Raw genomic sequence first — 25,116 nt, 5'->3', positions numbered from 1 at the left:
AATGACACCTGGAGTTTAATGTTTCTTTATCATCGACTAATCCGTGATACATTGTGGTAACGCAGTCCTACTTCTCTGACGTGTCTCATGTACAAGGGTTAGGAAATATTTGACATTCTAGTTATTAACGTTACCATAAACTCCTGGTGATATTACCACATTTCAACGTAACTATATCAAGATATCATCATAGATGGTTATTTTCAAATTCGTTATGATACTTTCCATCATTATCTTTCTTCCCTGCCAACATAACACCACCAGTTGTGGTGTTGATTCTCGTCACAAAAACGTTATAAGAGAACCTACAGTGTTCTGTTCATTGCCACAGTCGTGTTGTTCCCCCGCCTATCACTATAGTTCAATCAAATTTTTGGTGGATTTTTGATAACCAACATCACGATGCAATCCTTCTTACGGTTACTCTTCCCATTCTGCACTGTTTGACTAGGCTATCGTCCATTCCTCCCCGAAACTTAAGGCTGACCCTTATTGGTAAGGCCAACCTTCCTCCTGCCATTTGTCTTCTCTCTTCCCCCTGTATCATGCATCAGTCAAGATAAAGTCAGATCTCATATCTTTACAAAGTCTTGTCTCCACTTCTCCAGGAATATCATGTTTATTTTCCTTAATTGAACACTAGCTCTTTCCCACATGCAACTCGTTCGTCTTCATTTGGTTATATTCTTATTTGGATGACTGTCCCACCACTGACCTCTCAATGGCACGAGCGGGGCTGTTCCATCCCAATGATGGCCTCGTTGGATTCCTTGTCGTTGTCTTCTGTGTTCAGCACTTGTCTGTCTGTCATCCTTGTCAGTCTGTCGCCTCTGATAAATACCCTCACTGAATTCTTCCTCGTCAACATGTTTATTCGCCTACTTTAGGACCTACTGGCTACCTAACCCAATTATGAACGCGGTCCTTATATCACTGTGGCCTGCATCAGTGGCTTACACCACTGTGGCCTTCATCACAGTCCGCTCATGACTTGATCATATCAATCACTTTGTTTCTCTTATCTCGGAGACTGCCCAAGGCGCTGTAGCCCCCGGTAGTGCTGTAATGATCATTACTTCCTTCTCCAACTCTTCGGAAGGAATAGGGCTCTCTGTCAGCCCAGAGATCATCAGTTCTATAAGTCTACCTTCCCCATGCTTCACTTATGTTCCTGCAGTGTTAATTCGTCAGCTTCCATGTCTCTGATTTCATCTACCACCTCCATTTGTCCCACCATCCACTGATCTTGAATATTCCGCACTTTATTTTAATCCTTCCATCTCACAAACCAGACAAGTTCTTGCCTGTTGTGTGCATATTACTTCCTCTACAGCTTCACTCTATAACTGCCTGTACACCTGCGTTACAACGCCCCCAGGTCACTGTTCCCCAGGTTCAGTCAACTCCCTCCGTTTCTCGCTCGTCTAGTCCTCACTTTGCTGCCGTTCCCTTCCCTGTATTGTCAAGTCTCTGGTCTCTGTGTTATGGACATCGCCTAGTGTTGGTCGATCTCAAGACCATGCAGAGAGGATCCTTCCCCAGGTTCAGTCAACTCCCTCTGTTTCTCGCTCGTCTGGCCCTCACTTTGCTGCCGTTCCCTTCCCTGTATTGTCAGGTCTCTGGTCTCTGTGTTATGGACATCGCCTCGAGTTGGTCGATCTCAAGAGATTGCAAAGAGGATCCTTCCAACCATTTTTTCTAATAGATTGTTCCTTCTGCCTTCTATTTAAATTCCTTTTCAATCCCTTCTATTGATTTGATTTGGTCATCATGCTTCTCGACTACATCTCTGAGTTCTCTAATTTCCTCTTTCATCTGATGACGCTTTCCATGATCTTTGATTTGATTCCTTAGTGTCTTTCGGGTTTATTCTAAATAAGACGGCAAGGGCAACGGAATGCCCTAATCAAGGCCACCTCATTAATATTATAAATATATATATATATATATATATATATATATATATATATATATATATGTGTGTGTGTGTGTGTGTGTGTGTGTGTGTGTGTGTGTGTGTGTGTAAGATGGGAGCGTTTTTTTCTAATGCACACAGAAATGAAAATTAGAGAACATAAGAAAGAATACTAATCTCTAAATATGCTGTCGTATTCATTCTATGTGCATATATATACATTGTGTGGGTGGGTTGGGCCATTCTTTCGTCTGTTTCCTTGCGCTACCTTGCTACCGCAGGAGACAGCGACTAAGTATAAATAATAAAATATCTTTATAACATAAAAACCTCCAAGAACCAGGATCGAACCCGGGAACCCTGTGCAACAGGCGGGAGCGCTATCGCTAGGCTATGATCGACCCTAATAGCGAAATGACTATTCGAATACTATGTGTTTGAATACCTTCATATCACGTTGGTGAGCAACAGGGTCAACACCGGTCATTTCCCATCAGGCTTACACAGCCAGCATATACCATTTTACCGAACCCAACTGTACAACGCGTAGGTATATGAACACGAATAAAGTGCATATGAACGCGCACCTTCATACAACATACAAACCTCCAACAGCCAGGATCGAACCCGGGAGCCCTGTGCTACAGGCGGGAGCGATACCGCTAAGCTATGGAGGTTTGTATGTCCTATGAAGGTACGCGTTCACATGCACTTTATTCGTGTATATATATATATATATATATATATATATATATATATATATATATCCTAGCCTAAGGCAGGTACCTAATTTATCGCCCAGCCCCTGAAGAAGAATGAACCACTGGGTTGACTGTGGACCGACAGCCACGACCTGGATTCCAACCGATGCGATCGACCCAGGGCGGCTCGTGAATGCGTCATGGTCAGGAACGCTAACCACTACGCCACGGAGCTCTTAACTTCGTCCCGCAAACTGTTGTAAAGTCTGATCCTGTTTAATTCTTTTATAGCTTATTGTTCTATCTCTACACCGCCATTCCTAACTCGCTGGTTCTCTTCGTCATCCAGACACCAGTCACTGCCAGTGTAACACCTTCCCTGGAGAAGCGTGATTATGGTTTACTGTTACCATCACCATCCTCATACTGAAGCACTGACCTGTGTGTACGTGTTCAGTCACACACACTCTTCATTGGATCGCTGCCGGTAGATTTCACATCCATTCCCATGTACAATTTGCATAACACCAGTTTAGTTATAGGGTCTTCCCTGAAACACTGTACTAAATATATGTATATGACAACGAAAACCTTTTTTTTTTTTACTGAAACGCCCAATCATTATTATCGCTAAGATAGTGTTACATACCATTTTGTCATTATGTTGATGGACACGTCAGATGATATATACAAAACAAGAGAACACAATGAAAGAACAGCACACACACATACACAATATATATATATATATATATATATATATATATATATATATATATATATATATATATATATATATATATATATATATTGTAGTAACCCAAGGTCACCTTACTGAAGTCGCCATTGACTGGGTAACAGCGTGTGACCGCACCAATCATAATAATCCTCGGAAGAAGGTGTCTGGTGGCCCATCCTACACATCCGATCAAGAGCTGCCGCTGTCATTATAGATGACTTGACCCTCTCCACAAGAAGCGCCGCTCTTACGGGCTTAACCTCAAGTCCACCAGCATGGAGATGGTCAGAAGCTAGCGATATACGACTTCAACGTCTCTAATTCCCTTTGGGAACAGCTACCCCTCACAGACCTGACCTCACTGCCTCTTAAATACCAGGGTACCACCGCAGCAAACCACTCAGGCTGTTGACTCGCCACTAGACAACATGTGCACCACTCCGGCACCTGAAATTCTGGCGATGCGACTCCACACTCAAACCGTCCTTACGGCGTCTCCGTCAGTAGATGTCCCAGCGGGAACCTGACATTTCATCTTCCTGGCAGGTTTCATAGCGGTGCCTAATCTCCCGACGTCCACCTACGGCAGGCATCGCATGGCACATCGCCTCCGCCCCTGACGAGCAGCAGCTGTAAAACAAAGGACCTACGGCCACGCCCACGGCACTCCTACAAGCCAAGCGCCTCTTCAGGAGCCTCCTGCAACCCAAGCACTTACCAGCAGTCGCTACACACTCCAGGAGCCTCCTGCTTCCCTATCACAAATCGGCAGTCGCTGCACACTTCAGGAGCCGCGATACGGGACACACCCACCTCCTCCTACAGGAGCTCCACGTTGACTCGGCAGCCACACTTCATCAGACGCCTACCATCACCTGCATCTTGTACTACTCGACCGGCCTTACTTTAACCTCTTTTTCACCTTAACCCTGCACCTCCAGGAACCCACTGCCCTCTGATACCTCACCTTGAATATCCTGTCCAATAAAGTCTTGTTGCTGTTGTTTGACGTGTTTCCGTGCCCCTCACTCAGTCATACCAACAACAAATCCAAACCAGAACAATCGCTAATATATATATATATATATATATATATATATATATATATATATATATATATATATATATATATATATAGTCCTGCTTTGTGTACCAAATTTTCCCTGGCGACGCCAAGCGTCTCGAGCGAACAAGAGAGCGTCGAGGCTAGTCCCTCCACTAGTGTTCTCCGTCAGGGTTCTATACACATTGCTTATTTTAAGGAAGCATTTCCTTACACTCACCCAGGCAAACTTTCATGGCCCCCTGATTATATATATATATATATATATATATATATATATATATATATATATATATATATATATATCACAAACGAACTACAGCTCTTAAATCGCGGGGAAGTATGGCGCCCCAGACGTCCAGCTCCTGCGCTGCCACTCAAGGTCTCAAGCCTGACTTGTTTATGTTGGTAGAGGGGTTGGGAGGGGTATATATATATATATATATATATATATATATATATATATATATATATATATATATATATATATAAAATCACCTTACATCTCCTAGCATCCTGTATTTGCCGTATTTTCGACGTCATTTGGAAGGAAATAAGTGTAAACTGTTTGCTTTAGAAGAAGGAAGGCGTTAGGTCAAGTGGCTTTAGTGTTTTGGCCGAGTCTTGACTTCCTGTAAGTATACACGGCCAGCGTGGCACAAGGAAGACGACGACTCTGGTACATACATCTCGACCATGGTAATATACATTAACGTAAACTTGGTCCTTGGCTTTTAAGAGCTCTCTTGATCTGTATCATCTTTGACCTCACAGTTTACCTGGTGATCATCACGGCACTTATGTTGTTTCTCCCAAGAAGATAATTTTCCTCCAGATAAAATTCCCGCGGATTAAGTTCACCTCTACCGAGGACACGAGTGATGTGCGTTTCAGTCTTACCCATATGTTATTTCTGTGGTGCCCCTAAAATGGAAACTTTACCCGTAATTATAATAGTAATGATATATCTATTTATTGTACTTAATCGCCGATTCCTACGTTAGGGAGGTAACGACTGAAAACAGACGAAGGACTCATCCACTCGCATATATATTTATATATATAATATATATATATATATATATATATATATATATATATATATATCATACAAACCTCCAACAGCCAGGATCGAACCTGCGACCCCTGTTTCAAAGGGGTCCCCGGTTCGATCCTGGCTGTTGGAGGTTTGTATGATATATGAAGGTGCGCGTTCAGATGCACTTTGTTCGTGTATATATATATATATATATATATATATATATATATATATATATATATATATATATATATATATATATATATAATCATACATGCTCGCCCTAATCCATTCCCGCCGCCACCCACTCTAACAACAAGGTAGTGCCAGAAAACAGACGAAGAAAGGCCACATCCGCTCACATCCATCTGTCATATGCATTGCATAGAAACCACAGTTCCCTATCCACAACCAAGAATCACAGACTTTTCCTTGGTTTACCCAAGAAGTTTCACATGCCCTGGTTCTGTCCACTGACGGCAAGTTGACCCCAGTATACTACATCGTTCCAATTCAACCTATTTCGTGCATGCCTTTCACCCTCCCTGATCGCTCAAAATCTTTTTCATTCCATCCTTCCATCTACAGTTTGGGGTCCCGGTTCTCCTTTTTCTTCCACTTCTGACCTTTTGTCAACCTTTCATTGCTCATTCTCCCCATATATCCAAACCATTTCAACACACCCTCTTCAGCTCTCTCAACCACACTCTTATTACCACACATCTCTCTTACCATTTCATTACAACCTCGATCAAGCCACCTCACACCACATATTGTCCTCAGACATCTCATTTCCAACACATCCACCCTCCTCCGCACAACCCAAAGTATAGCCCATGTCTCGCAACATGATATTGTAACTACTATTCCTTCAAATATACCCATTTTTCTTTTCCGAGATAACTTTCTTTCTATACATTATTCATCGCTCCCAGAACCTTCGCCCCTCCCCCACCCAATGACACTTCCACTTCCATTTTTCCATTTGCTGACAAGTCCAACCCTAGATATTTAAAACACTGAATTCACTTCCTCCAATTGTTCTACATTCATATTTACATCCCAACTAACTTGTCCCTCAACCCTGCTGAACCTAAAAAACTTGCTTGTATTCACACTCTCAACTTTCTCCTTTCATACGCTTTTCCAAATCCAGTCATCAACATCTGCAGTTTCTCACTCAAATCAGCCACCAGTGCTATATCATCGGCGAACAACGACTCGTTTCCCAAGCCCTCTCATCCCCAACAGGCAGCATACTCGCCCCTTTCTCCAAACCTCTTGCATTTAGCTCTCTCATCAACTCATCCATAATCAAGTAAAGCAACCATGGTGACTTCACACACCCTTCCGCAGACCGACTTCCAATGAGAACCAATCACTCATGATATTTCTTCTCATGGCCAGATGCATAAGCACCAATAATCACCCATTTCTCTCCAGTCATTTTCAGTTTTACCCACAGCAATCTAGAATTTACTTTCTTGCACTCTATTACACACTCCCACAACTCCTGCTTCAAGAGAAGTGCTACTCCTTCCTTAGCTCTTGCCCTCTCATCAATCCCTGACTTTACTCCTAAGACGTTTCCAAACCATTCTTCCCCTTTACCCTTGAGCTTCGTTGCACTCAGAGCCAGAACACCCAGGTTTCTTTCCTCAAACATACTACCTATCTCTCCTCTCTTCTCATCTTGGATACATCCACACGTATTGAGACGCCCCAATTCGCGGAGGATGAGCACTCCTCGCTCGACTCCTGTTTCCTCTTTCAGAGATTGAAATACAAGAAGGGGATGGTTTCGAGCCCCCCCCCCCCCCCATTCCGCCCACTTTAGTTGCATTTTACGACACGCAGGGAATACAGAGATAGAATTCTTTCTCCCCTACCCAGGGATAGTAATAATACTAAGTCTACTACTACTAATAATAATATTCCTTCGTCTATACACGTTGAAAGCACCAGGTTGGGCTGACTGCCTCACCGGTGAAGCCGCTAACCCCCACTGTTCTCCTCAGCCAGGCCGACGACAGCGATGCCCGCCGCCTCCAGCCACCGCGGACAGGTCCTCTCCACCGCCGACGTGTCCCCGCCGGAGGAATACTTCCGTGGGGTGTCGCCGTTATGTCGTCGCATGCTGGACGACATGACGGCCGTGCGGGAGGCCTGGGGCGATGGGTGGCACCGGCTTTCGTACCAGCAGCAGTGTCGCGTCATCGACCAAGCCATCGTGGATGAGGTGGGCACCTGGGGAGGGTCGTACCCGTCAATCCTGTTCCCATCTGGGTCTTCTGACCTGCGTCACAACATGTGATGCTGCAGATAATGTAACCAGGTCTTCCTCTCACCCAGCAACCAGGCTCCTCCTCTCACCCAGCAACCAGCCAGGCTCCTCCTTTCACCCAGCAACAAGCCACGCTCCTCCTCTCACCCAGCACACAGCCAGGCTCCTCCTCTCACCCAGCAACCAGCCAGGCTCCTCCTCTAACCTGGCAACCAGCCAGGTTCCTCTTCTGACCTGGCAGCCACTGAGACTCCTCCTCTGATCCAGCAACCACCATCAAGGATCTTCACCCGACCCAGCAACCAGCCAGGCTCCTCCTCTGACCTGAAAACCATTCAGACTCTTCCTCTGACCCAGCAACCAGCCAGGTTCCTCCTCTGACCGTGGCAACCATTCAGACTCCTTCTATGACCTGGCAACCAACCAGGCTCCTCCTCTCACCCAGCAACCAGCCAAGCTCCTCTTCTAACCTAGCAACCAGCCAGGCTCCTCTTCTGAGCTGGTAACCATTGACTCTCCTCCTCTGACCCAGCACCCAGCCGGGCTCCTCTTCTGACCTGGCACCCATACAGGTTCATTATCTGACCCAGCAACCATCCAGGCTCCTCCTCTGACCTGGCAACCAGCCAGGCTCCTCCTCTGACCTGGCAACCAGCCAGGCTCCTCCTCTGACTTGGCAACCTTTCAGACTCCTCCTCTGACCCAGCAACCAGCCAAGCTCCTCCTCTCACCCAGCAACCATTCAGACTACTCCTCTCACCCAGCAACCAGTCAGGCTCCTCCTCTCACCCAGCAACCATTCAGACTACTCCTCTCACCCAGCAACCAATCAGGCTCCTCCTCTCACCTAGCAACCAGCCAGGTTCCTTCTCTGACCCAGCAACCAGCCAGGCTTCTTTCACCCAACAACCAGCAAGGCTCCTCCTCTGACCAAACAACCAGCCAGGCTTCTCCTCTGATCCAGCAACCAGCCAGGCTTCTCCGATCCAGCAACCAGCTAGGCTCCTCCTCTGACCCAGCAACCAGCCAGGCTCGTCATCTGCACATCTCTCAGTCTATCGTCATCACTGCTGGCGCTTCTCCTTGCCTAATGCACCCAGGAAGCCGTTTATTGTTTTCTTTCAATCTTTATGGACACCAAATTCATCCAGGCTTTTCAGCGCATCACTTAACCCGCCTCTGGAATCTTCTGTAATTACTTTATCTCCATCAACCTTCACCTAGATATTTGCAGTTCTCGCCCTTCGACCATCTGAATCAAAGGTGGATATTACTTTCATCACATATGTTTGGGTAAAAGTTATAACAATTTTCGTGCAGAGGCCGAGTCGCTATTGTTACTTGCCTCTCAATAAATAACTATTCATTTGGTATTCCATTACTCTATCATTCATTTCTAATGCATAGCATGAACCTTTTCTCCCATGATCACAGTTCATAATGTAATTTTGATATGCATGAAACTCAAATCGTTTTACTCATAATTATATCTTCAGCTCTCTAGGTTTTCGTGTTTTTCTCTTATGGCGCAATGATGCTTCCCAATTTCAGTATTCAATTGAGAACACTTTTATCACTCAAACATTGGTCCATGTTGGTCCACTTCATCATCTGGCTCCCCGTACCACACACCCACAATCCCTGTTGTAGACACTAACCCAAGAATTCCTCGCATATAACAAACAGCTGTTGCCTGTATAAAGGTTTCAATAGGTGCAAAAAGTTGTTCGAGTGTATAGCCATGGAAACAAGTGGTGACGAAGAAAGAACAAAGAACACAAGGATCTGCATTACATATACAACAGGCTTTTCTTGCTGCGTGCTGTCCCCTTTAATCGAAGGTAACTTCAGCAAAGAAGACACACTGACGCACGGTCTCTCAGAACAGAGCACGATGCCAATCCTCTCCCAAACCTTACGATGGTGTCACTCTGCCCGAAAGTTGAGCACTGAGGGCCTAAGCCAGCAAACAAGACACCAGCGGGTACGTATCTTTCCACGAGGATCATATTCGACGCCTATAAAAATGGCACCACACGAGGATCATACTCGACGCATATATAAATGGCGCCAGTCCTGAAATTACTTAAAGTCCACAGCCATGCTTGGGTTGCACGTAGAAGGACAAGATGTAGTACTTTGACAGGTCTGACCCTGAGTTTATGACGGCTGGCCATCGACGTACGCATCACTCCGGTCAGTGAACTCTGAGTTGTGCCTGGTGCGTCTTTAATATCATGACCCTCACACCAAAGTGTCGCCTCCGCTCCTACACCGGCCGTCCCCCTAGGACGTCGACTCCTCAAGATTTACTTGGATGATGTGTTGTCGTTCTGAAGTATTGTTGCCCTACGGACCAACACTCCCACTATCGTGGACTTAAATAAAGAACTCATAATTCTTCACTAATTATTACTATCCAAAAAGAAGACGTCACTAACACCTATCAGTTTAGCTCCAAATCCTCTCAATGGCGGGATTTCCATTCGTAAAAGAAAAAAAAAAAAAAGCCATCACAGCTTTGTACATTTTGGCCTTACACGTTCGACAGGATTCATTCATAGAAGGCAATAACGTTTTCTGGATTCATCAACAAAGGACAACTCACGATGGTCATCAATCAGTTAATCACTGACGAGGAATGATAATATCTAGCTGTCCAATTATGGCATTTACACGACCGGCATATTTATTGTCATCAGTAATTCCTCTTTTTTTCTATTTTTTTTTCTGTTAATACTTTACCTCACGTTAAAATTTTATAATTCATATACACAGAGATTAAATAATTCAACTACTCTGCATACGCAATGACATAACGACCGAAATAACCAGACATTTTACATTTTTTTTTTTTTTGTCTTGTTTGTCGTCCGTGGCATTAGCGCGCCACCCAAAATCCACCCACAGCTCCCTATCCACAGACCTCCAAGGAAGATCAAAATTTCGCCCTCGGTTCTAAATCAAACACCGTCCACATAATAATCATCTCTTCAATAAGCACTGCAAAGGACCTTCTGGGATTAGACAGATTTCAAGTGTCTTGTGGTATATACACAAGCAACTTAGATATGCCGTTAAAAGCCCAGCTGTCTGCTGTAAATGAACAAGGAACTTAGTAATGTCTTTCTCTACAACGTCATACACTGTATCTACACTGTAGTTAGCCGTTACACGTTGTCTTCTGTACATGAACCAGAAATCTCGCCAGTGCTTTCTTATACGTTACAAAACTCGAGGATGTAACATGGTCACCCTGCTATCACCGCAACACTCACTCTCATACATAGGGCTGCTACTGTCGTTACTGTATGTTACAACCTCCTGCCTGTGTATGTGTACTGTCCCAGCCCAGACTAGAAATCAAAACCTGTCGATAACTATAATTTGCATATCATTGCTGAAGGAAAATCAGAGCGCGACTCTGCGTCTGTCCATACTAAGTAGAGACGCAACATAACTTCTTTCGGCCGCTTGAACACGACCGATCGACCACTGGGTACGGTGGCAGGACGCTAGATCTGACCATTTAGAGGAAAGTATCGACCAGGTACAAGAAGGTAGGCAAAATACTTGTCAAAAAGGACGGAAGGAAATACTGAGTAACATGGTTATGGACAGCCATATAATTAAATGAATAGCGAGTACTGTGTGTACTCAAGATGGCTTCGTAATTTTCATAGTTATGCAGGAACGTGTAATCAAGATGTCCCTCATGAATGTAGTCTCATTCCCCATATTAGGAAAAAATATTCAACACACGTCCACATCAGCATGATTTTCTAAGGAATTATTGGTATTAATAGAACTGGTTACACGAGTCTGTTGACGTCACACGAGATCGGCCGGTTTAGGCCGTGTTCGGACGGTTGCGTTATGACTTTACAAGGAGTCTCCTGCCACCTGGGTATATTAAAGTCAAGAAAATCTAATTATTACAATATCTTTTCTTATAGATATGATGTTTGGAGATACATTCATTTTCATAGTTTCTTTTTTGACAAGTTGTATTTGTTTATATAAAAATACCCTCCCTTAAAACCGAACATTCAGAGTCAGAAAACAAAATTATGCTGATTTTTCCCCACTAGAAATCAATGACATGTTAAGAGCCCTCAGTCTGTGGAACCACCGCAAGAAAAGGAAAAAAATGAAGCCAGATCACAAAAATATGAAATGCATACATTTTCTGTATTATTTTTAGATGATTTTGATTCACAGTGAGACTTCGTCTGTAACATAACAGAATGGTCACCGTTATTCAAGTATATCTCATACTGAGTGTCTATGCTCCGTTCTGGTATGGACGTAGACTCCCTCCCTAGAGTACATAAGGAATTTTGATGTCACACACACACACGCACACACTCACGCTGGCCGTGATTCACGCACGGGCCCGGGCCCGCCTGTATTGGGCAGTCAACCACAGGCAATCCCAGCTGTTCCTCCTCCCTTGGGGTCTAGTGAATAAATGGTCACCTGGCTTAAGCGTGTGTGTGTGTGTGTGTGTGTGCATTAGAGTAAAGACAACATACATATATACAAGATTAAGAGACGGGTCCCCACGAGTGTAAAACTCTCTCCCTGTACAGTATAAATAGGTCACTGATTAAACACACACAAACACGGTCTGTGACGTTCAACCCGAGTAAATGTGAAGTAATGACGAGTCAGCGAAAACTACCAGGGGTTCGTATGACAAGACTCGCCCCTGGCCTGTCGCCAGTGTCCCACCTTCAGGGTCTATATAGTTAAGAAGACCGATCGTCTGCTTGGAAATATTAGAACTGCATCGAAGTTCATAGATAATGAAATATTTAGCGAGCATTCTGCATCTTGGTGAAGGCCCGAACTAGAACATGCTTTTCATGTTTAGTCACCATACCTAAGTGGCACATTGAGCTGACAAAGAAAGTCTGATCAGGGATGGAGAACAACAAAAATGGTATCAGAATATGTACTATACATTTTGATACCAACTTTGTTGCACCTCTGAACTTTCTCTATCAACTCTTTGTGCTTCTTCCTTAAGCAAGGTGTGGAAAGACAGCTAATTATTGCCTCACCCATGAACTTAATTGCACCTCTGATGCTTACTGCCTCAGAACTTCCTTCTATCCATAAGAGGCTCCTTATGAAGATGGCCACGTCCATCGAGACCACAGGTTATAAATTGGGTGTAGAGTCGTCGTTCGTCGTTTCCCACAGGTAGACAAGAGAACAGGGGCCCCCATGCTAACATCCAGTACCCGAGCTATTTTGTATAATGCACCGAAATCACAGCCCCCGTACCCACAGCCAAGCCTCAACAGACCTTCCCATGGTTTTCCCTGACCGCTTCATATGCCCTGCTTCAGACCAATGAGATCACGTGGCCCCCTTTATACCACACCGCTCCAATTCGCTCTATCCCACGCCTAAACCTCCTGCATGGAGAAAGCGGTAGGAGGTGACGAGGAAGCAGGGCCTGAAAAGGAGGATAACTAATAGCTGGGATGACCGAGAATCAGTAAACCTTAGAGAGAATGCGATGTTTTAGGAAAGTATCGATGAAGGAAGCAAACATGGAAGTGATGGAATGAGTATTTCGAAGGACTGTTGAATGTGATAGATGAGCGGTTTTTCTCTTTTTTACATGGAGGTATACGAAGGGAGAGTGTCATTACAACTGGTTCAATGAAAAGCGAAGAGGTGATGACAGCCCTGTGTATGATAAAATGAGGCATAGCGGTAAGAGTGGATGGGATTTCAGTTGATTTCTTAAGAAAGGTGGTGACTGTGTTGACAATTGATTAGTGAGGATTTTCAGTGTATGTATGGATCAAAATAAGGAGCGCGAGGACTAGTGGAGTACCTGTAAAATACCACTGAATGAAGGCAAGGTGGGCAAAAGTAACTGAATTACATAATTATAACTACATATATAATGTATATCTGTTTATGCCAACACCGTTTCAATATATCCTAAGACTTCATGCCTACGATGCAACTACCATAAAGAAGACCCTGAGCACTTATTAATTACCCAGCACTCTCTGCACATAGAGGCACACACACACATCACTACGCTTTATGACCCTTGGTCCCCACCGGTGGACAAGGCCAACTTCCTGAGTGCTGTAGGAGCTTCATAAGGAACAGACCTTTCCATGGTTTACTCAGGAAGCTTCACTTTCCCTGGTTCAGTCCACTGACAGCATACCACAGCGTTCCAATTCACTCTATTCCGTGCACGCCTTTCACCCTCCTGCATGTTTAGGCCCCTATCACTCAAAATCTTTTACACCATCCTTTCATCTCCAATTTGGTCTCCCCGTTCTCCTTGTTCCATGCACTTCTGACACATATCCTCTATGACAAACCTTTCCATATGTCCAAGCCATTACAGCACACCTTCTGCCCTCTCAACTAAACTCCTTTATATTTCCACACATCTCTCTTACCCTTTCATTACTTGCTCGATCAAACCACCTCACACCACATATTGTCCTCAAACATTTCCGCAGCACAGCCTAATCTATAGCCCATGCCTCGCATCCATATAATATTGTTTGGACTACTATGTATATTGGACCAAGCTCTTGGAATAGTTATTAATTACGCTAAATAAAATGGGCATGCCTCTTCATAATCATACTTGTTTTCTTCTGTTCTGTAGCCAGTCTGTTATCCGGCTACATATACTACCACTTCTATTCTACACAGCAGCCTGACATATGGTACGTTACCAAAGGTCGTCTAGAAAACCTAAACATGATATCAGATTCCATTGTTGTGTCTCACTTGCATTATGTTTCATCCATTTGACTGATGGGGAAAGTCACATTCATTAGGATACTAATTGGCTGCATAACATCCTCTAACTGAAGTTGACAAGCTGTTTACACCCATACCGTCAGCATCGAGTTGACACATTGTTATCATACCTTCAGTACCGAGGTGACACATTGTTATCATACCTTCAGTACCGAGGTGACACATTGTTATCATACCTTCAGTAATGAGTTGACACAGTTATCATACCTTCAGTACTGAGTTGACACATTGTTATCATACCTTCATTACTGATTTGACACAGTTATCATACCTTCAGTACCGAGTTGACACATTGTTATCATACCTTCAGTACTGAGTTGACACAGTTATCATACCTTCAGTACCGAGTTGACACATTGTTATCATACCTTCAGTACTGAGTTGACACAGTTATCATACCTTCAGTACTGAGTTGACATATTCTGATCATACCTTCAGTACTGAGTTGACACATTATCACACGTTCAGTAATGAGTTGACAGTTGTCATACCTCCAGTACTGAGTTGACACAGCTATCATCCCTTCAGTACTGAGTTGAAACTATTATCATACCTTCAGTACTGAATTGACACATTGTTATCATACCTACAGCACTGAGCTGACACATTATCATACCTTCAGTACCGAATTGACACACTGTCATACCTTCAGTACTGAGTTGACATATAGTGATCATAAATTATCATTTCATCATTAAATATGTTCAAATCACTATTGTTACTGAAGTCGTGTACATCAATATTTGTAGATATACATATTAGTATGATGAAAATTATTGTCATTATTAACGTTACTCATCTCTTGATGGCAGGCGACGGTACGACGGTACGAGGTGTGGGGTGAGGCTGGCCCCGAGTGTGAGTACTTCCCCAAGCTGAAGCTGCCCACGGGCCAGAAGGTCGTGTGTGACGAGAACCTGACAGCCAGGGGCTTTGTGAGTACTATGCAGGGAGAGGGAGGGAGCCAGGGGTTTTGTGAGTACTATGTTGGGAGAGGGAAGGAGCCAGGGGCTTTGTGAGTACTATGCAGGGAGAGGGAGGGAGCCAGGGCGTGAGGTGGTTTGATCGAGTAAGTGATGAAAGGGTAAGAGAGACGTGTGGTAATAAAGAGTGTGGCTGAGAAAGCAGAAGAGTATGTGCTGGTATGGTGTGGACATATGGGGAAAGTGAGTGAGGAAAGGTTGACAATGAGGATTTATGTGTCAGAAGTGGAGAGAACAAGGAGAACGGGGAGAGCAAATTGGAAATGGGAGGATGGAGGGAAAAAGATTTTGAGCGATTGGGGTGAAAGGCGCGCACGGGATAGTGTGATTTGGAACAATGTGGTATAATGGGGTCGACGTGCTTTCATCAGTCTGAACCAGGACATGTGAAGCGTCTTTGGTGCCTGGATGCGGATAGGGAGCTACGGTTTGGGACTTTACAGGTATACAGAGAGACGCGTATATACACTCATATATATTTTGCCTCTCACAATGCTACCGATGTGCAGGTCCCATGACAGATTTGGCAAAATGTTGACCACCAAGTCTATTTCACACACAGATTCCAGTAGTTTATTTCCTGCCATGTAAAAACCATGTCATGGCCTTCTTCCACTCTCCCCCCAGCCTCATTACTTTTTACTTACTCGGACTGAATCTCATCAGCCATTCATACTGTCACCGAATCTTTGATCCTTTTCAATGATTGTATTCTTTTTAGAACTATATGTATTTGTTCTCAATATAAACAATAAATTTTTACCGATTCAGTAAAGCAGTGGGGGGCAATTTTTGCGGCACGGTGGGATGAATCTGTCCATAATAAAATTTTTGATTTTTCTTTTAAATGAGATTTTAACAGACTCTTAAAGCATTATGTCCTGGACTTATTGGTTTATGCGAGTGGGTGCGGCTGTGAGATACGGCAGAGTGGTACAAATTAAGCAAATGTAGATTTAATTCTTTATAAGATCTAAAAATTGTGGGGGTGAAGAGCTTATACGAGTCTTTCACAGACGCCCTAGTGACCTGGTCGGCTGCTCTTAATGGGATTAAAACTCGACTAAAGTTTCTCCTAATTACATTAAGCATCAAATTAGAGTTAAGCTCACTAAAGCCTTCTTCTTTGACAGTCGTGCAGCTGGCGGGACGAGCACTCGGCACCCTTCTCGTGGCACACACGTTCCCAAATGGACTTGACCCTAGACACGCCCCCGGCCACACCCTCCCACCCGAGCACTCCGGTAGAGGCCCCGCCCACCAGCGTCGAGGGTGAAGGTCGAGTGATCCCGGGCGGACGGGCCGTGTACACGGCACGGCCGCTCTCCCTCCCTCGACCTCCACGCTTCCGCTGGCACTACGACCCTCCAGACGACCCTCCAGACCCTCCCTCTGTAGTAGTTGCCGCCCCACGCTCCGCCACCCTCCCTACAGATCTAAATTCACGGTCTAAACGCTCACCAGCCTGCTCGAAGTACATGCTGGTGCGAGGCAAGGGTGAGGAGGGCGAGGGTACAGGGCTGCTGGCCAGGATCCGGGGGGCGGTAGCAGCCCTGACAGCCACCTGCCTGCCGCTGAGGGCCAGCCTGGGCCAGACATCGCTCCTCTCCCACAACCGTCAGCACGAGGCAGGTGTGCCCGACCTGCCGCCCGCCCACACTCAAGAGCCACAACATCTCAAAAGCCAGGTGGATGAGCGTCCGCGTAGCACACCCAGAACCTGCCGCACTCCAGGGGACGGAAGGGCTGAGGAGGGCACCCGCTCGCTGTCGGGGCTCTCTCCTGACCCCGCCATGGTGGGCTATGTGTGTTCCCTCCCTGATGACGACGACGACACACCCTACACCGCCGCCCGCCCCGCGAGGGATACACACTCCCCAGCGGCGGACCAGAGCGCCTCTACATCTACTCGGCCGCCAACCGTCAGCCACACACCAATGCATGTTCATGTGTCCTTGATAACCTCTGACCCCAAAGCCACTACCCACACAGCTACACACGTGGAGGACCGTCCACAGGTAGGCACAACCCAGTGTATCCCTCTGCCTGCCGACCTCCCCACCCCCCTGCCCACACCAACCATCACCGACGCAACCAGGACTGTCAGCACGACCGTACCCCTCCCGGCACCTCCCCAGCCGTCCCCAGCACCCCTCGCCAGGCATCACGACGCCCCCAGCCTTATGTCTGAACCTGACTCTAATACAGACGCCGTGGACACCCCACGGGAGGAACAACCTCTGCTTCATGAGCGACAAGCCCTGCAGTCCGAGGATGAGTCTGAGGAAATGTACACCTCAATCTTATCCACAAAGTCAGAGGTAAGGTGACACATACCCCTCAGCTACACACACACACACACACACACACCTCAGCTATACACATCTCATAAATGTCTCCAAGTATGAATAATAAATATCCTTCAGCAATACACACCCTCTATACCCTCTCAGCTAGACACACACACACACACACACACACACACACACACACACACAAACAAACACACATACATACATACATATATATACACACACACACACACACGCATCTTATAACAGTGATCAGGTAAGATTAAATAATTACCCCTCAGCTACACACAAATGCACCTCATAGCAATGTCCAAGAATTTCAATGATGTTACATTTTCAGTCTGTCCAGCTTCACACATAATACCCACAGTTTGGTGACTCATTAAACAAATTACACTTGCAAAGAAAACGTGTCTTCCTGCTCGCATTCGTAAAGGCTCAGTAAAGACTTACAACAGTATTATGCCATCCCGAGATTCGTGAATACACACGAATTCCATGAAATGTAAAAACAAATGTAATATTATGTGTATTGAAGCTTTTCACCCGCTGACGCGACACAATTTTCTGTTCCAGAGCAACATTCCAAAGACAGGGTTCGACTTCCTGGACAACTGGTAAATGTTCAGAATCACGTGACGCGGCCAAGTGTTTCACCCAGGTCACGTGATGTAGCCAGGTCACGTGTCAACCAGAACGCGTCATGCTACGAAGACGTTTGATGCATCACGTGATGCAGCCTAACGACGAGAAACATCCCAACACGTCCCACACAACGTCACGTGAGACCCGCGTCACGTGCGGTAGCCAGACCACGTGTAACGACCAACAGAAGGGGTCGACGACAACAAACGACTTCACTTGCTAGTGGTCAGACGACCTGAAGTGTGTGGGGGACAGACTGGCTCTTGTGACGCTCACAGGCACGCGTTTTATATATATATATATATATATATATATATATATATATATATATATATATATATATATATATATATATATATATATGACGTTCTACGAAGCTGTATCACAGTCAGATGACGACACAAGAGTAAAGTCTCGTTAAACAACTTACTTCAAAGTAGTCCATCCTCTCCCTGGTAATGAGTATAGCTCAGCTATATGAAGCTACAGAAGTAGTCCCCTTGATAAAGGGTTCCTAGGGTTTAACTAGCCCCAGGGGCCTTTTGAGGGGGGGAGGGGTCCGAGGTGATAAGATATACTATGGTGAGTCAACTGTAAGACTTGCAAAGACAGTAGTGTTCGTGGCTGCACTGAGTCTGGTCTACATAAAGTCGACGTAAGGTATATAAGACGAAGTGTTCAGTACTCGACGCAAGGTATACAAGACGAAGTGTTCAGTATTCGACGCGAGGTATACAAGACAATGTGTTCAGTGGTCGACGTAAGATATGCAAGTGTTCAGTACTTGACGCTATGTACTTTAGTAAAGTATTATCCAAAGGACAGTATTATCAAAATTAATTGTATGTGATTATCAAGATCCATGTATAAACACCTTCAGAAGCAATCGAAAATGGCGCTGTGAGTAACGACAATAAATGTTTCTTTGAGTCTTTCTTAAAACAAATTTTCTTAAAGGAAATCGAGTGTAAAACAATAGTAAATCTAGAAAGATTATATATATATATATATATATATATATATATATATATATATATATATATATATATATATATATATAATCCTGCTGATGCTGAAAAAACTGACAATAAAGAAAGATCATAGTTCCCCTCAACGTCCAGAAAATGAGTGGCAACTAACACGGTTCTGCAAACTTTTGGTGATGGTGAAGCCAAGGGTAACATATCCAGTTCTAACAACGTCTACAGCGTAAGAACAAGTGTGGGGTCTATGGTAACTTGATGTAAATGTGAGTAGTGACGAATGTAATAGTTCTTTATTCTCTTATTACTGGCCAATATGAGTCTCAGGAAGGGTAATTAAGCAGGCTACTTTTTCGCGGTTTAGGCGAGGCCGGCAAATGGATGTTCCAATACGATGCAACAAAGATGGTTTTCGTGGGGTCCTCTTGGTGGACAGGTTCTGCCCTGCTCATTACGTCCAAGTCTAGTGTAGACAAAACTCAGATGTGCCAGGACTTATCTTCGTGCTAACTGTTATACAGATATCCCTGGCTGTGTTGACTGAATGTAACCTGTCATTAAGTGGTTCTTTACATGTATTACCCAAACCAGTATAAACATACCCCCCTGTGTGGGGGATGTTTAGTGCAACACGTGAGATGTGTACTTACCAGCAGAACATTATAATGGCTCATGTATACTGTAGTAAAGTTAGGTAGGCAGCACAAGAGTTGTTACAACGCCTTACGAGGGGCGTCCGTACCACACTACCAGTGATTGAAGAAATTACACTTCGTTACTCTACTGAAGTAAATTATTTCCATTGTTACTTCTCCTTAAGTTCTTTAAACTTGGACAAATTATACTGTATTTTCAAACTGTATTTTCGAAGAAAATATGCGTTTATTCGTTACTGTTGTCACGTAAAATTGGCTAACGAACTGAACACATGTTTACAATAAGAAAGTCTTAAAGTAAAAGTAGTTCACATCCAAAATATTTGAATTGAAGTAACTGAGAATAATGTCGATCAGTAGAGTAACGAGATATTTCCACTCGGTTCCTGCCCACCACTGGTCAGGAGGCACTGAGTCCTCTCTTTTGTACCTCCTTACCCTTCTCTTATATTTTTCACTTGCAATAAAGTCTTATACTGGAACTGATAGTTTCGCTTACCTTATGGTATCACGGGGAAATCAGACGGAAGTAATAATCAAACACTATCAATAGATGTGATGGCAACAATTTGACGATTACCAAAACATCATTATAGAGATGTTTCTCAATGTCTACTTCCCTTACGGCACCAACAAATTCAGAGCCACGTCATAATACCGTCACACCACCCTTTCCCCACGGTAAGTTGTTGTCAGATCATAACAACTGCACACCCTTACATCGTGATACCTCCACAGTCAGTCACCCTCACATCGTGGTACCTCCACTGCCACCCTCGCATAATGGTACCTCCGCATCACCCTCACATCGTGATACCTCTAGTCACCCCAATATCGTGGTAACTGCAGTCACCCCTCTCACCATGGTACGTCCAAGGTCATCCTCTACTAATGCTACATCCACAGTCGCCCTCACGTAATGGTACCTCCACGATTACCCTCACATAATCGGACATCCAGAGCCACCTTTTACATAATGGTACATCCACTGTTACCCTCACACAGAGGTATCTCTACAGTCAACCTCGCATCACGGTACCTCCAAAGTCATCCTAACATCATGGTATATCCAGAGTTATCCTCACATGTTGGTACCTATACAGTCTCTCTCACATCATGGTACCTATTGTAAATACCTAGTTACTTTGGATTACACATTTGTCCACGCCGGCAGTGGCTGCTCATCTAAGAATCAGACCGGTAAGTTGTAGCTCTGTCGTCACCTTGACCAGTGTGCCATACAAGTCCTTAAGCCAAGTTTAAGGTCGTTAACTCTTGGAAGACGACGGCCTAACCTTCTCACTACCACGACGTAATCCCATGAGAACTACGACTTATCCCCTTAGAATACTACGACTTGACCCCTTGAGCACTACGACTTGACTATTTCGACTCAATCCCTTGAATGTTACGACTGACCCCTTAAACATGATGGCATAACGCCTTCTGTAGGATCTGTCTTTGTACTCAGATACTATCGCATTCATGGAGTACTATCGAACAAATGGGTTATCGTACTCATGAACAATCATATGGGTAATTATCGTCCCCATGGGTTATTAACGTATTCATGGATAACTTACTCGTGATATAAAGACGTGATACTCAAGGAATCGATTAAATTTATGGCGGTGATGTATTCATGGGAAGGCGAGACAGGACGGCCTGTGTAGCCAGCCAAGAGAGGAGCGAGGAACACCAGGTCCTTGCTGCACCCACTGCTGGTGTCAGAAGCTCAACGCAACCCTCATATAGTGACAGCTCACAACAGCAAAATCGTCAGTACGGTAGAAACCAATAACTGGCATACAAAGACTTTTTGGTAAAATTGGTTTCTGATATCTACCTGTTTACGATAGAACTGAAGGTCAGAACCGTTCAAAAGACATCTAAAACCATTGGAAATAATTCAACCAAACCAAACATTCGTTGGATGTCCGAAATGGTAATAATACCATATTTTCCTGGTATTGGTAACTCCCTAATTATACTAATTAGACCCAGAAGCAATGGTAGTCTACACGTTAACTGATGCTGCTACACAGATACCCTCATCACCTCTCTACACTAAGTCCATAAAACAAAGAAAAAGTAAAAGATAAAGCCACTCTAAATGTGGTAAAAATGGCAACGTGAGCATTAAGAGAAACAATCTTCACATTTCGATAATTCTGTTATTATGAGCATGAACGAACAACAGCCGTAGTGGGTCAACACAACCGTCAGGTAATAATAAAAGCAAAGCTTAATCATAAGGAGAATAATGGCTCCTTAGATCAATGAACAGTGGAAAACGATCTGTTCAAATTAAAAGAAAATATCAAAACAACGCTACTAGACGTAGATCAAAGAGGAAATCATTACTTGCAATATCCGGAAAACTAAAGAACTAATGGAATACATGGGTTCCTTCCTTACCAGTTAAGAGCGCTCATTCATCAGCAGCTTCATGTGTGTAGCAGGGTTGGATCTCTCCTGGGACGTAAACAGGCTATGGACGTTCTCAGCTACATCCTAAATTCCGCCTCACACACCAGGAGCTCCTGTACATATTCCCGCACACCAAAGGAAAGCGACTGACTATCTGGTTCGTGAGACATGAACAACAGTGAACGCTGCGTCGTCGTCTTAGGTCCATACACAAATATTCGTCGTCCCGGTGTAAAGTATGGCACAAACTATCACCAAAGAGATATACCACTGATTGTGGTTCCCTCTACCGGTGAGGCGAGGAAGTAAAGGTTCACCATAACCAAGCAATTACTGTCGCCTGTATCGCCAATGACTGGAGTAATTGTAAATATAAAAGTGTCAAACAAGGTCTATTTACCAGGTCTACTATCACCTGTTCTTAGTATGACCTTAATTAAGATTACACTGTAATGCGTGAAAACGATAAAACCTATGGCGAAACCTGGAAGAAGGATGTAAGACATCCGACAAACAGCAGGATTTGGTAAGCAAGTATTTGTATTATAAAAATGAGATTAGTAACAATTACTGCCACTCTTACGTATATATTCATAATAAAAATCAATACTAATAATACGTTTATTATATAATTAAATGGCAAACGAAGACACTACTAACATAACGACCATCCAACGATCGTTACACAGTGATCCTTTTAATTTTTGTACAGTTCTTTTTGGTTCCTCTGTTTTTCTTGCAATCAGACAAACTTAACATTGTAGCAGGTGGTGACACAGACTGCCTTATGCTACGCCCACTGAATTAGTGATAGTTGTGTTGGCACCACACAGGCGGCCCACCAACCACAATACACAGCCTACACCTCTCACCCAACAGCCTCCAGCCAAGAAATAATGTCGATTATAATGCCTCTTTTTTTTTCCTCCAATTCAGTTGGACAATTTTCCAAAATGAATAAGTCATTCCACAATAACATTTTAACGTTCAGAAAATACTCGCCTTAATCACATTCTCTTCGTGTTCCTCTTCTTTTAGCTAGGGAAGATATGATGAAGAAAGCACTCGCTGCCATTTTCAAATCCATCATGGAAAAATCGGTGGTAATAAGACGAGCACCGGTACAACACGCAAAATGGAGCCAGTTTGAGCAGGAAGAGCTCGTTCCGTTCTTTCGTTCCATCTCGTGTCGATCGCTTGTAACAGAGTAAAATGCTCCAGTCAAGGAACGATTTCGCTAACCTTGGCTCCAACAGACCCGGTGGAGACAAAACAAAAATGAAAGTTTTAATTGCAGTTTACTGAAAACTAGAAATGTACATAGAGTTTGACCTCTAATTCATCTTATTAAGATATAAAGAGTAAATGAATTGATCAACATTACTACAAAGAAATAAATTAAGAAAATGCTTTGAAAAATATCAAAAGCGTTATTACTCTTATCACTCGCTTCCCGCTGACAGACGGAGCGCTTTCCTGCATCACCATGAATTGTAGACCATTTATCATTCATAGGGGTATTTAACCCCATGTTCATATTTATGTGGGACTGCTTTAATATAGATTCCGAGTTGATTCGACTCCAGGTGACGCTTACTGTCTCTAGTTCACCCATCTACATATGTATGTAGTACTTTCCTTACGCGACTCTCTGTCTGCTCCTCACGTGATGGGAGGCTGGGTTCTGTGTCGCTGCTGCATGGAGTTACTGTGCGTCTGTCGTGCTGGGTATATTCACGACGCCTGATCACCTACAACGTGTGAAATGTCCTACTTATCCGGCAGAGGTTTCATGTTACATGGGTGTAGGGGCATCATGAAGCTCTAAGAACTGGGGGTATGACCTTCTTCAGCTTTTCTCTTAAGCAGTTTCAGTAAAAATTGTTACATTTAAGATTTCTATCGAGTTATAACAGGGAATTCAATACCTATATTGTCAAATCTTTTGGTTTAGATAAATTTATCAAAGATTGATTCAGCTGATGGCGTACAATAAAGGAACATTTCACTGATAAACATGTTTTCCATATACTTATCTTTGTTTTGTTTCTTCTACCCCTCGTGAGGGTTGCTCAAGATTATCCATCCGTACAGTAGTCTGGAGAGGACGTGACATTAGTGTATGGTTCCTTCTACCGACCCAGCTGCTTGTTTACAGTTAGCACCAATAAACTGACCTCCGTCCTGAAACGTACATCGTTGCTCCTTAGATCGTAGCTCTTCCGTAACTTTCCTTTGTGAGCACCTTAGATCTGAAACACTAATACATAGTCCAGACCTCTGATGAATCTTCCTCAGCCCACAGTTCACAGTTCTCGCTGCCCTCCAACCCTGTGATGCGAAGGGAAAGAATTTAAACTTTTGGGCGGAGCTTCCCAGTAGGCCACCGAGTGTGGTGTGATGTGCTCCGGTCACTCTTTAAGCTGCCCGGCGGCTGCATACTTCAGTATCTTTAAGGTGCCGTTGAAAACCTCCGGTAGAGTCCATAGCACATGGCATGTTGGGGGAATAGTCTTAAACCGTTAAATGCCATATAGGCTGTCCACTTCA

General features: G+C 44.1%; 2 protein-coding genes across 3 annotated transcripts in view; one reads left to right on the top strand and one right to left on the bottom strand.

Moving 5' to 3' along the window:
* The window catches only part of LOC139760134 (uncharacterized), a 57,958-nt gene extending 37,340 nt beyond the window's left edge, over window positions 1–20,618 (top strand). The window contains exons 2-5 of one of the 2 annotated variants that reach the window (XM_071683138.1): window positions 7,480–7,696; window positions 15,370–15,492; window positions 16,674–17,861; window positions 18,429–20,618. In XM_071683138.1, the coding sequence (XP_071539239.1) occupies window positions 7,493–7,696; window positions 15,370–15,492; window positions 16,674–17,861; window positions 18,429–18,473 (1,560 nt within the window). In that variant the 5' untranslated portion in view covers window positions 7,480–7,492 and the 3' untranslated portion in view covers window positions 18,474–20,618. Of the gene's footprint in view, window positions 1–7,475; window positions 7,697–15,369; window positions 15,493–16,673; window positions 17,862–18,428 lie in introns of both variants that reach the window. The other variant, XM_071683063.1, reaches the window with a different exon arrangement.
* LOC139760265 (galactose mutarotase) overlaps window positions 1–22,693 on the bottom strand; it is a 145,639-nt gene extending 122,946 nt beyond the window's left edge. Inside the window, exon 1 of the mRNA XM_071683417.1 lies at window positions 22,555–22,693. The gene's annotated coding sequence lies outside the window, so the exon portion shown is untranslated. The remainder of the gene's footprint in view (window positions 1–22,554) is intronic.
* Window positions 22,694–25,116: the final 2,423 nt, after the last annotated feature.

The sequence above is a fragment of the Panulirus ornatus genome, chromosome 1 (genome assembly GCF_036320965.1).
Source record: "Panulirus ornatus isolate Po-2019 chromosome 1, ASM3632096v1, whole genome shotgun sequence".
In the NCBI taxonomy this organism is placed as follows: Eukaryota; Metazoa; Arthropoda; class Malacostraca; order Decapoda; family Palinuridae; genus Panulirus; species Panulirus ornatus.
This window is presented reverse-complemented; position numbering and strand designations above follow the sequence as displayed.